At 35.9% G+C, this 14229-nt stretch overlaps 1 protein-coding gene across 1 annotated transcript; it reads right to left on the bottom strand.

Annotated features, from left to right (window-relative positions):
• Positions 1 to 1276: 1276 nt before the first annotated feature.
• CTCFL (CCCTC-binding factor like) lies at positions 1277 to 13752 on the bottom strand. The gene is made up of 10 exons (XM_052783258.1): positions 13531 to 13752; positions 12362 to 12575; positions 10529 to 10699; positions 9914 to 10047; positions 8919 to 9039; positions 7470 to 7619; positions 5482 to 5642; positions 4647 to 4829; positions 3726 to 3846; positions 1277 to 1431 (listed from the first exon to the last, which is right to left on the bottom strand). Exons 1-10 carry the CDS (start codon positions 13750 to 13752, stop codon positions 1277 to 1279), a joined length of 1632 nt encoding a protein of 543 aa, XP_052639218.1.
• Between the last annotated feature and the right edge of the window lie 477 nt (positions 13753 to 14229).

Genomic DNA, 14229 nt, shown 5'->3' with positions numbered 1-14229 from the left:
GTTAAAATTTCTCTGACTCTTAAATGTACTATAAACACTAACTTTCCTAAATAATACAAGTGTGCTTTATTGAAGACCTAACTAAAATTGAAGTCATGGGTGTGTTTTGGACCTAGTGCTACATGTATGATCACAGTCCTACACGGAAACACTTGCAAGAAGGCTGTTTGAAGGGGAAAGAGAGAGGATGGAAACAGCTACTACCTGCACTCTAAAAATAGCTTAAGATGACAGAAAGTTATGCATTCCCAGAAAAGGGGTGGTCCTGCACACTTTTCTGACACCAGCACACACTGCTGCTGCTTCATTTTTGTCAACTCTTAATGATTGTGCAGCTCTATGTCTGTCCAGCTAATTCATCTGACCAAAACTAAGAGAAGAGAAAAGATTAGTTTCTAATTAGATCTGCATGCTGATCCAACTCACCCTACAGCTGTAGAGTTGTTAGAGCTGAAACAGGGAAGAAAATTATGCCCAGGACATGGGGAAAAAGACGGGACAGGAAGCATGATCCAGCTGTGAAGCCACACCCCCAAACTTGCAGGAACTTAATATTCTAACAACAAGCCAAAAAGTAAGGGATCTGCTTCTGCCACTATTTTCCATGCTGATGTAAAACTAAAGGAAGTCTTCTGAAGACAATAACATTATACCTATTGAAAACCACTGGGAAAAGAGAATGGAGCTAATAACATTAAATAATTACTAGAACTATGGGGCATAAAATCCCATGCCTTTTTAGCACAAAACTGTATTTTAGCATCATGAATTCCATTAGAAATGAATGTGTTTGCAGAAAGGAGATTTAGTAAATGTTCCTTGCATTAAAAAATCATTGCCTTTCATATGCTCACCTCAGGAAAGTACAAAGAGACTGAAGTTCATGCAGCTCTCAATTCTATAGAGCTACTGAGGAATAAATTTGCTTCAGATCAGTATGCAATTCTATGAGTGAATCTGGAAGAAAAATGAAATGCAAAGTGAAACAAACCTATCTACTTTTTCGTAAATTACTCTGAAATTAGCTAATTTTTTCTTCATTCTGTTATTACACATATGTAATAAAACAGGTGAAGGTTCCCTATAACTTTCACACTTTAGCGATGTTATTTAGGTCACACAGTAGAAATTGCAACAAGAAGAAAAGCGAGCACAGAAGGGCTTCAACAGCTTTCAATCAGCGTCTTTTCTAGCTTTCTAACTGGACGTAGTTACACACTTTGAACTGGTCAGTTACAACCAGTAAAAACAGGGAAGACCAGAGTCTGTTCGTGCATTATTTGTCCATCATGTTGAGAATCATTTCACAAGTCATTTCTGTTTTCTGTTCTCTCGGAGTTGCTGTTTCTATTCCATCTAAAACAGGAACAATCTCACTGGCACGATGTTCATTTTTCACAGTGGAGACATCTTGGAATGATTCCAGGTCAACTTTGCAAAAAAAATTAAATATTGTGGTGATTAACCAGAAAGACAAGGAAATATTTCAATAAACTTAACAAACAGGCAATTTAATTTAGTGGAGAAAATACTGCCAATATATAACAACAGTGTATCTTTTATCTTACAGTTTATTTGGAGAATGAAAATATTTTATGTTGAATATTACATTACGAGCCATGTTAGTGAGTAGTACCCATGGTATTCTTATCACAGGAAAACTAAGCATTATTTAACTGGAAATTCAATTGTCATATACATGCACTTTCTTTTTTAATTACTAGGGACAGCAAATCATTGACAGCACCAGTCGCACAAGTAATGTTTTGTAAAGCCACATACAGGATCCCACAGGCCCTTCCAAGTTGTGCAAGAAGTGGACAGTGATATACACTCGCAAGTGTCAACTTTGGGGAAAAGCCTTCTGGAACCAGCACAGAAATTTCTTATATTTGTGTGAGTCAATTAAGGGACTGACTATTTCCATGAACAACATGTAAAGACACATTATCTTAGCGCTAGAAAATCAAGCTTCCAGATGAAAGTATCTGCAAGAAACCGAAAGAAATTGTTTGCACGTAGCAAAACATTAATAAACTGCAAAATCTAATTATTGCAAAAACATAAACACTGCAGCTGTAACATTTCTCTGTAACCATACCATTACAGCCTTACCAGTGAAAACAGAAGTGTCAATGCTAATGTAAACTCAGCTGCTGATATATATTCATTAGATTCAGAAAAGCTCCAACATTTCTTCTTTTCACTGTCAAATTTTATCAGTGTCACTGGCCACAAATCAGTGTAGATACAATTTGTAGATACCAAAATATAAGGTTTTAGGACACCTAGGCCTTAGATGTATCTCCATGCTTGTCCCTTACTCCATAAAAATCACCTGAAGTATCCTATCAAGGAGACTACCATGGCTTTCAAACAGCATCTAGGAAGCAGAGGGGCAAAAAATGACAGGATATTCTGGTCAGGCAAAGCTATCTTTTTGGCCCTGGTTGCCCTGAAGGTGACCTCAGAAACAAATGACCAGCTCTCACCCTGCAACAATGCAGAGATTCAGCATTAGATCAAACAGACAAAGGGAAGGCAGGATGCACGAGGATACAGGGTTCCTGCCCACGGCCTGACCTAACTGAATATTGTGCATTGTGCTTTGTCTAATTCAACAGAAATGCACATAAATTAATTTATGAGCAGACACCTCCTTTGGGTCAAATTTAGACTGTAAGGTGAAAATACTAGAATATTACTACCTATGTGGTAACAGGCTAAGGTTTATTTGAGAGAATAAAAAAAATACTCCGTACGTTTTTAGAGTTGCAAATAAGATAAAACATAAAAGATTGTATCAGGAATGTACTAGCATAACCCAGATAGAAAAGGCACTTAAATTATTGCTGTGGAGTTCTTGCTGACAAGATATAACTTACCAATTAGTCTACCATTTTGGTCTGCCAAAACCTGAACTTACTTTCTGGGAATCTTAACATAGTGAGAATAGATGAGGAAGCAGAAGAGAGAAGGAAAGAGATAAACTATGGACCATCTTTTGGTTTATATTGAAGTTTAATAATAAACACTCAGTGCTCAAGAGCTATCCACAATGAGTAACTTTAAGTAATTACAAGTGAGTTTCTGATTGCACAGACATGCTGAACCAAGAGCTTTATAAACTGGCCTGATCACCTCTGCAGTATGACAGAAGAATGATGCTAGCTATTTAAATCAGTAGCATTTTTATTATTATTTGATCGCTATCTGGTCTAAGAACGAGAGAAAGAAGATGAACAATTTATTTATTAAGATGTGCTAGATCTTTTGTATTAACATGCAGTCTGAGTTCTGAAATTGAAAAGTTTTCAATCTGGTCTGTATTAAAGCAGTATATTATAAATCATGAGCTCTTAAGAAAACTTTCTATGGCTCAACTCAGTAATGATGTATTTCATCTTCCTTTATAAAGGCAAAGGGAATTTGTAAAAGGGAAAAGAAAAACACATTTGTAGCATTGCTAAGCAGGGAGTTTAGGAAGATGTTTGCAGGAGCAAGGGAATAGAAGTCCCAGAACGGGTACCTGAGCAATGACCCAACGCAGATGACAAAAATTTCTGACACACAATAAAGACTATTCTGAAGTATTCGTCCATTATTAGCACTTAAATTAGCTTCATTGTGAAACAGTAATTAAACAGCAGGGGAGATTTACTGCCTTAGCCTTTCAGTCTTGATTCTAATTTACATGATTAAATTCTAATTTATTTGCTGATTACCTTCTTGCTTAACACGCTTTGGGTTCTCATGGGTTTTATTTTTGCCCTTGCTTCTTTTTCTGGGTGTAGCAGTTTTTGCCCTCACCAATCCACAATTTTCAGCATGCTTATGCATATTATTCTGTTAGCATAATGAAGCATAAATAGATGAATCAAATATTAATGTATGTAAGCAATTTAACACACACACAAAAAACAAATATGGTTCTGACAGACAAATTTTGGAACACTAAGTGAAAGGCTGACTTAGTTAACAACCTCCATAAAACTCCTGAAGATTTTCCAGAATACATATTAAAATTCTGCTTTGAAGGAACATTGCCATTTGGTGGGTATAAAATCAAATTTATCATTTTCTGGTTCCTGGATAAGCAATAAAGTTTTACATGTAAAATCTGTATGTGGAAAAAAGCTTACATTTACTTTAGTGTGCACTAAAGTGTGCACAGTTAACCCAAAACCAGATATATGTTCTCACTACATATGGTTTTGAAGTAGTGAATAATAATTTCTTACTTTTCTTGCTGAACTGGTCCTAGCACCCTTTCACTTCAATTATCTTTCCAAGTTCTTTAATTTGCCTTAAAATTCATACCTCCACATTGCCTTTTTATTTGTTTTAAAAAGACTACTGTATTAAACATTAGTAACTTCAATACTGGATTGTACAAACCAGTACCAACCCCGAAAATATGGTGTGGCAGGTATTTTCTACCTAAAGGGGAGTACTGTAAAGTTCTTTATTAGTCAGTCAATGTAAGGTTTCAGAAAGAAAACAAACAAGTTGTGCTGGCTTAGCATTAAGGAGTTAACATTCCAGCCAGTACACTGCTTTTTACTCTCAGTCCTTTGTGACACTATGATCTGCAATACTTAGCTAAAGATAACTCCACTGAGATTCCTTGAAAGGAAGTATCTTACCCGGAGTGAATAGCCCTTACCACATTCAGGGCATTCATAAACTCTAGGCTTAATATTAGAGTCATGGTTCTTCCTAAAGTGAAGAGTGAGAAGCTGCTTCCGTTGAAAGCTTTTGCTGCAGCACGAGCAAGTGAAGGGCTTATCACCAGAATGGGTTCGTTTATGTACAATTAAGCGTCGCTCCTGAAACAAGGAAAATATCTGTAACATAACTATCCAGCTCTGTGACACACGTTCAAAAAACCACACAGGCACACAGAAAAGGGCAAGGATGTTGCACAGACTCCTTAATCATCCGCCACTGTAGGCAGCTGCTGAAGAACACATAGGGATACTGCCCACTGACTTGCGAGAAGGTCAGACGTTTTCCTCCTAACCTTATTAAGGTTAGCAGAGAAAATAATCAGAATGGAGCAATGGTACATTCCAACATACCAAGGCCAAAGCAATGCTACCTTAACTGTATTCTTTAAAATAAAATTTTCAGTTCAGACTGAATTTATTCTGTGACACCACTGAAAATCACATTTAAGGCGCGAATATTTTATTTTGTTCTCATCACAATGTCACCGAAAGCCATTGCTTTTACTTTATACATCTAAGCAGTTCATGTACAAAAGATTTATCAAGAAGATACCCTCAGAGTTTCCAGCATTTCAATTTTACTGGTTATTTGTGAACCATTTATCTTGCAAATAAATATAACTACACTGTTTTAATTAGATTTCAGTCACAAAAGTTTTTATCTTCTTAAGGTAAATATAACCCCAAAGCCAACGCTACCCTGCCAAACCATCAATTGAGTAAGCAATAATTTTTCGGTGAATTTAAATACCTGCTTACATGCGTAGCTGCACTGATCACATTTGAATGTTTTTTCATTTCTATGAGTCTTCTTGTGCTGAGTAAAAGCATAGCGCTCATGAAAAACAGCTTCACAGTAACTGCATTTAATTGCCACTGCCATGTTGGAATGCAGATTTCGCAAGTGGATACCTGAACAGTTATTAAAAACAACTAATTTTAGTGGTAAATTTTTGATTTCCACAATTTTGAACAGGAGTTAGACTGTGCACAGCCCTCAGTAATTCATACATCATAGAGGAAGACACAAAAAAGAACCTTCTGTGTCCTCTGCAGTAGGGGTAAAATCGCCAAATAGGCGATTTTTCAAATTAGTTTAAGATAACTAAAGTTGCAGCAAGATGTTGTAACTTTCCAGAGAAATTAAGGAGTTATAAGCCTAAATCTTACTGATTTTAGTGGAAATCATTTAACAAATCAAATCCTTTCAAAAATTCTGGTAACTGCCTGCTTTTGTCTATACACAAAAATTAATTTGAAAATGCTACTCAAAGTAGTATTTAGAATATTAAAAGTGCAAAAATACATGAACAAAGAAATTGTATGTATGTAAACAACAATTCCACTTCTAGCTTCAAATATTTAATAGACTTCAATGGGATCTTTATTTGAAAATATAAATAGATGCTAAATGTATCTTTCTATGTCTAAATATTTTTTTAGTACAGCTTTTTCATATCTTTCTGGAAACATAAAATTTTATATAGGTTTTGTTGGTAATTGAGCTATATTGCCTCAAATACAGTAAATATGCTATATTTCTAATGCTATATTTCTAATACACTGATTTATTAATAAAACTCTCATCTGTACAAAAACATTTTCTTCCTAGAAAAGAAGATGAATTTACATATGAAATGTATGGATAGGGACAACTTTACTGGTACTTGAAGCAAGTACTGTTGCAAAGAAGAGTAGTTAAAAAATTTAGTATATAAAATTCCCAGAAAATCATGACAGCTTGTATTTCAAGAACTGTGGATTGTACAAGGAAAAATTTTAATTTATATTTTCAGTTACAATTATAATTTTAATTTATATTTTCAGTATCAACCTGTATATCAGTACTGTTTGATACTGATGGCAAAGCAAAAAATTCCACTTTCTGCATACAGAATGAAGATGAACTTATGCAGTGGTTTGTTCTTTGCATTCTGGGCAAAAGACCCCAACTAGCAAAGAGGCGTTTGAGTTTATTGTATCACCTTCAATGTTTCATGAATGTTATATAGCCCGAAAATAATCTTTGACATTGATGTAATAGAATTTAGAATTCTAAGAGTTTTGAATGCTTGAAGCATAGTAAAACCATTGTCTGCTGGACTGATGAACTCTGACTGAAAAGTTAAATTGCACTTTACTAACTAATGCAATTACATGTATTTCTTTAAATTACACGGAAAATGCGCTCAGCAGCTAAACACGCAGTACAATTTTAGATTAAGAGGTAAAAGCTGATTTGGTATATGCAAAAACCATATATACTAAAACATTCAATCTATTTAGTTTCTCATATAGCTAGATGCATATACATATTTTAACTAGAGCTGAAAAAGAAACAGAATGCAAGAACTAAAATGGCTTTATACAGAGCTAACTGGTCTCTGTGGCTTTGAGAAAAAACTTTTCAATACAACCTGGACATGTATTTTTGTGAGGTACCTTCTTACTGAAAAAAAGAAGATCACAATGCCACAGGTGTTAAGCAAAAAAAACCACCAACTGAATGTTTGCTACTTTGCATTTTAAACAAATTAAAACATCAACCACAAGATGTCACCACATCTCCTTGCAGGAGGAACTTACCTGTAAAACAATGAATACATTTTCCATAGAAATATTCTGTAATGATATAAAGTCATATATAACCTATTTCGTATCATTGTAAGCAGTGAAAATTAGAGATTTAACCTCTAATTATCTCTACATTTAATTTTCAGTTTTTTCCTTTAAACTCACCCAAGTCACTTTTTCGTGCAATAAAGGTACTACAATGTGGACACTGGTATTTTGGCACATTTTCTCCATGCTTCTGTAACATATGGATTTTCATGGTACCACTTTGAGTGAATTTGGCCTGGCAAACATAACATTCATAGGGTTTTTCACCTATTAAAAACATATTAAAATAACATATACTTAGAAACTCTACATACAAATGCAAAATTCCCACAGATCTCAACATCCATGTTCTAACAGCAACAGTCTCCAGACCAACCAAAATGTTACTATTAGTTGACAATGAACAAAAGGCTAAACAAGTTTACATAGCTGATTACAATGCAAAAACTCGGCTTCCAGAATCTGCGAGTCAAACTGATGAAGCATAAAGCCATTAATATAATTCTAGACTATTAATCAGGAATTATTTTAATTATATTCTATTCTGTCTTGAATATTTAATGTACAGAAATGCAGAATTATCCTCAAATGTGCAAGGAGAGAAAGTTAACAGCTGTAACAACATCATGGTAAAAGTGATTCAACACCAGTCATTGATAATGGTGGAAGAGAAAGCGGTAAATTATTTTCTTGCCTTTCTTCCCCAGAAAGTCACGGGGTGTGAATATCATCAAAAATTACATCAACATTGGCAATCGACACAGTCTAATAAGAGAGAAACAGCTAATATTGAGGACCCAACATGCACACAGATTTTGAACCAACTCCAGACTGGTTCTGTGGACTAAGTCTCTTGGACTCTTCTGGCTGGACTCTTCTGATTGACTCTCATTAAAAAAGAATTCAGTTTAATTGCACCAAACTGCCTCAAGATATGAACCAAAGCATGGTAAATGGGGATATTTGGAAGATTTGATTCAAACCACATTCTCACACTCTGATTCAGACTAAAACACTAATCATAACCTACATTACATACCATAATTGAGCCAAGTTAAACCCTGAAGTGTATGATAGATATTAACTGCCTTCTCAGAAGGCATGCACATTACAGAGCCATGGTTGGAATGCACTACTTTCAATGTTAAAACAATTTAATTCTTTGCTGATCAAATTAGTTACTAGCAATTTGGGGCCACAACGACGTCCATGTTTTGAACAGACATTTTAAACTCTCCCATCAGATACATCTCCATATAAAATTAACTAATTGAGAAATAAAAGTGACAACTTGATCCACAGAAAACAAGACCACATAAATGAAATATTTTTCTAAAATAAAAAGAGTTTAGGAAGAACAGCAGGATTGTAACTACTAGCACTGTACAGCTAGACTTCCAATAGCCAAATAGAGAAAATTTAAAGAGAACATGTTTTTCAGGCACGTTTTTACTCAAAATCACAAATTTAAAAAGTGCTAATTTACAGTCTGAAATTAGATCACTCTAACCCTACGAATGTTAAGGGCCTAAGGACATAAACTTGATCATTACATCAGAGTCCTACCTGAATGAGTTATCATGTGCCTTTTCAGTTTATATGCATCCTTACTAGCATAACTGCAAAGGTCACAGGCATAAGGACGCTCTCCTGTATGTGAGCGAATATGTCGTTTCATTTTGCTTGCCTAGTATAAAACCAAGAAATTTGCTGCAGTAACATTTACATTAGAGACATAATCAATTAAAATATAAGTTTATGGAATTAAGTATAAAGGAGGACCAAGTATGCTTTTGTAGGATCAAATTCACACAAACACATTGTCTAGCAGTAATTTTAGTATAATAAAAAAGAAAACGCCCTTAAAACTTAACTAGTTTCAAAAAGCTAAATAATTGTACAAATACTAATTTGAAGCAACTAATTTATAAATACTACTACATGGACAAAGTAAGAATTCAAGGAATTCAGATTACTTGTTCCTTTTTTGAGGGGCAATGGGGATGAAAAGATGTGCATACAAATGAAATGCATGTCACCATAAAGTTTTAGTAATCAGCTATCTTGCAGTAATACTGCAGTAACACAGCAGACAAATTCAACCCATCAGTGTGGTCCAAGGCCATTAGCAGAGCCTGGTGGTCTTTGCTTCGATGCTATTATACATGGGCCACTGATTCCTGGGATCCAGCAGATCTCCCTACCTTTAGGGTCTCTACAGTCCTCTTTCACAGTATTTAAGTATTACAGGAATGACAAGTTTGGCCATTCCTCCTAATTCAGAACACATATATACATCCACACCACAAGCCAAGTATTAATACTGTAGCTTGACATCTGCAACTACCTCTGTAATGTACTGAGTTGATCTCTCATAGAAATCTGACAATAACCAAGGATGGCATAGACAGTACAATATATGCACGAGTAGGTCCCAATTTAGTAGAAACTTTGCAAGGTTAAAAATCTGTGCAAAAATGTTATAACTTGACAGTACATTAAAATCTTAGTATATGAAAGCCTACAAACTCTCCCAAAAGATTCAGTAAGGCTGGACTTACTTCTACACTAGAATATTTACACACTGAACACTTGAAAGGTTTTTCTAAAGTGTGCTTGTAACGCCTGTGTCGTGAAAGCTCACCACTGGTCACAAATGCCATATCACAGTCACTGCATTTATAGGGTCTGGTCCCTGTAAGAATATATTGTTTCTCAGAATTTTGTTTAATAACACAATGGTATGATTTGTCTGCCTTAAGTCAACTTGCACAATTTTTTAATAGAACGTCTTCTGAGATTCTGAGTTTTTGTATACAATAAATGTACACCAGAAGTTTATTATAAACACGATTTATCAATTTGCTTCATATGGTTATACAGCAAATGAAAACATCACCAAAAAAATCTGTTATGCATGTAGGAATCAGACACAACTGAAGTCACTATTCAGTTGACAATAATTTTTAGAATGGTATTTAACAAAATAAATTAATACATACACAGAGAGTTACTAACTACAGACCATGTCTTTTCTGTGTGGAACTCCAAACGAAATCAGAAAAACTTCTGAGCACAAAATTATCACAGAATACAGCTCTAAGACAAAATTATTTGCATGTTAATTAAATTTTGCAGACAACATATAAAATGAAGTATTTTCACACATTAGATACCTGTATGTACATTCACATGGTTATGCAGGAGAGTAGCTGTACGAAAAGCCTTAAGGCAGAGGTGACACACATGACGTTTCTCATCAGAATGGGTTTTCACATGACGATTAAGACTTGATATTCTAAGCGAGGTGAACGTGCACAAACCACAGCTGAAAACTGTTTTTTCTCCTGTGGGAACAAAGACATATTTAGATCATACAAGCCACAAAATAATGACTTTACTTTTAAAAAAAATAGTACCAATTTCAATATAGTTCCTCTACTTCGGGTAAAACTACTTCATACTTTTACATAAAAGGACTTCAAAACACATTACAAAAAATCAAGCTGTCAGAAAGTATTGTATCTATTTAAGACTTAAGTAATTGCCCACAAAATAGTGCCATGTGTTAGTGACACAGTTTAGAACCTAATCCCAGGAAACCTATCTCCTAGCCTAGCTTTCATCTCCAAGACAGGATGAAACTTCCTCTCTTGATAGTACCATTCAGACATGGTTCATCAAGGCACTCAGAACCTGTGCAACACACTTCTTGATGACAACTGTATAATTAGTACTAAGTAAGCTTGTTCAAAGATTTGGAAATGGCAGGTTAAGCTATTCTCAGCTTTCTGGTAGTCCTGAATCCATAAAGTGTATGTAAAAAACATCACAATATAAAAGCCTCTTTAAAATTATTAGTTGAATTTGAGGAAAAAAAGATCAATTCCTTGAAGGAGTCATAGAATAAAGTTATGCTTTCTGGATTACATAACATTTCCAAGTTAATGGCACAGCAGTAATGAATTTCTTTTGAGATTAACAAGTTAAGAGTAAATGTGCAACACTTTCAGTTTTGAGGAAGATTTGAAACTGCGAAATGGCAAATACGTCATATTTGAAGAGCCTTTCCAGAACAGTTGTCTCGGCTCCCAAGTGCACACTCTGTAATGATTTTCATGCTGAGACCAAAATGTATTTTATACAATGCTTTATATCACACAGAGATGTGCAGCTAACACTTCACTTCAATAACAGCAAACAAAAATGCTTTATTGTTATTTATTCATTGTGGATTCATGCCCACACAAAAGAACACTGTTAGCTTTGTTAAAGCTGCTCAAATGTGCTTCCTATAAATGCAGAAACTAAAACAAGGGACATTAACAATTTGTACAATATCCATACTTTAAAAACCTCAGCCAAGATACCTTAATATCAAGATACTACGACACACGTTTACAGACTCTTCAACATTACTGATGTCATCCAACTTTTACAGTAGACACAGTTTCTAGGGAAACAGTTGCTTATCCATTCCCTTCTAAGTCAGTCCTTAACTTCTGCAACATACTTTTACACTCCTAAAATCTTAAATCAGCCATTTTCTGTTACTTAGGTTCTGGGAGATACCTTACTGACAGGCATTGATAATTGCCCACCACCCTCAGCCAGCAACTTGTAACCACTCTAAGCTCATCCATAAACCCCTGAACAAGCACATTTTGAAACTGAATGAGAGAACTAAGACCAAGTGAGTTACTAGGTTTATTCACAGGCATTTGTACAATATTAACTTTGAAATCTCCCTGGAGGTTTCAAATGCTACATATTGTTCAAAAGACCATTAATTTCTAAATGCCATCCAAAAAGTCTCTCCTGAACACATCACAGATGACATCAGGCTGAAGGGTATTATTCCTTCTTCCAAATATCCACACAATGTTAGATTTAACCTAACCTAAACTTAACAATTGACATTGTGAATACTTAATACTAAGTTTCAACCTCACTTCAAAATCTAACTTATGTTATCTAAAAATGAACTACAAATATTATTAACTTTTTACCTTTTTTCCGATGCGGAGCACAAATCTGAAATTTTACATTCTTGGGATTTCTTACAACTGTTTGTTCTGATGGAGTTGCATATTCCTGCTCTTTACCTTCATCACATGAGTCTGACAAATCATCACTAGCTTTGCAGCTCTGACTCTTTGCTTCCCCAAGAGTGAAAAAAAGTTCCTTTCCTCCCCTCTCTTCAGATGGGGTCAGTTGCTGGACCTTATTTTCAAATGCAATGACATCATTATCTCTATTTAAAAAAGAAAACATTTTACAACTTCCCTAATCAAAGGTAGTCACTAGTGGCAAAACAACTAAGCTATCAACAAGATGCAAGCTACTAATTAAATTTGATTTTCAGCCTTAAATGTGATGGACAAAACTGCAACAAAAAATTTGCATTTAACATAGAGCAGCCTAACTGGGAAGTGAACAATTACTAAAATTGAGCCCCAGCTCTTCAAAATTTTATATAAAGTTTCAGAGCATCATCACTTGTATCCTCACTTTTTAAAAAATATTTAAAATTTAATTTCAGTACATTTGCCTTTTAAAAGAAAACAACAAGAAGAAAGTGTGCTCTCAATTTTTTACCAAACCAATACAGGACTTTTGCAGCCTAATTGTAATGCTTTCTTTGTCATATGGCAGTCAACAAGGTTGTGATACTTTTTGCACTAGATAAACTTAAATATGACCATACCTCGGAAATTATCTAGGGTGGCATATGAGTTTTAAAAGAAAAAAAATTATTATAAAACCAATAGCTAGCAGAGGATAAATACCAATGTTTGCGTGTCCTTTTAATAAAATGCATTTCAAATGAGACTATATTACACATCCAGCTTTAACGACGACTGCAGTATTGTACTAATGCAGGAGAAGAAGGGAAATTGTCTAATGCTACTTAAGAGATCTAGGCTGTCAAACCAAATAGCACGAAACTGGCAAATTAAATTAAAAGCTTGTCTGAATTTCAACAGGTTAGTCATCTAGAAAGGCTAAATTTTTTAGTTTGCCTTTTTAAACATGGGATGAGATTATAAAAAGCTGTACAAAGGATTAGATACTTCAACAAATTTGAATGCTTAGAAAAAATACTATTGAAGTACAGCGTGATAGTACAAGCTAACAGCTAACATATCGCCATCTTCACCACATCCAGAACTTGTACCTCAATCAGTAGCATGTCTGGTGGTTTCCCTGTTGGCTCGCTTTCTGAGCTGTTTGCTTGCCCTTTTTCTTGCAGAACGTTAATCTGTGCCAGCCCTACGTCATAAAAAACACAGATACCTTCCTGCACGCTTACAGCCATGCCTGCCGGCATGTTGTGCAGCACACCCTGCCCCTGCTGCACTGCCGGCTGCAGCACAACTGCCCCGGCCACTGCTGCCATCGCCACCCCCTTCTGCGGGTGGGCAGTTTTCTGGCAGACTCCCTCCAAGTCCTCTTCCTCTGCCTTCAGACACACTGTCTGTAGTGTCAGCAAGTGTTTTTCACCCTTTTCAGGAGACAGGCACCACTCTGGGGGGACACTTGCCACCGTCTGCATGTCGAGTCCCACACTGTGCTCACTGGCACTGCTCCTCTCCTTCACCCCAGTTATCCTGTCCCCGTCACGCTCTTCTCCTGTCCCCATTTTTTTCCGCACTCCCGATTTAGGGCAAGGTTCCACCAGCTCTAAGGCCGCATATGCTGCTGACTGAACCTGTTCAAAAGGCAAGGTTAAAAATGAGGGCAAATCACGGGCTTTCAGGACAACCCCCTGGCCCTGCCTTGCACTCCAGCCCTTGAACTACCTTGCCGGCCTGCTCGCCCACAGACCTCCCACCACAGCACGCCTGCCACCCCCTGCGCCCCGCCGCCGCCTCAC

Source organism: Harpia harpyja, chromosome 1 (assembly GCF_026419915.1).
Source record: "Harpia harpyja isolate bHarHar1 chromosome 1, bHarHar1 primary haplotype, whole genome shotgun sequence".
Taxonomy (NCBI): Eukaryota; Metazoa; Chordata; class Aves; order Accipitriformes; family Accipitridae; genus Harpia; species Harpia harpyja.
Note: the sequence above shows the minus strand (reverse complement) of the source record. Positions and strands in the feature narration are given on the sequence as shown.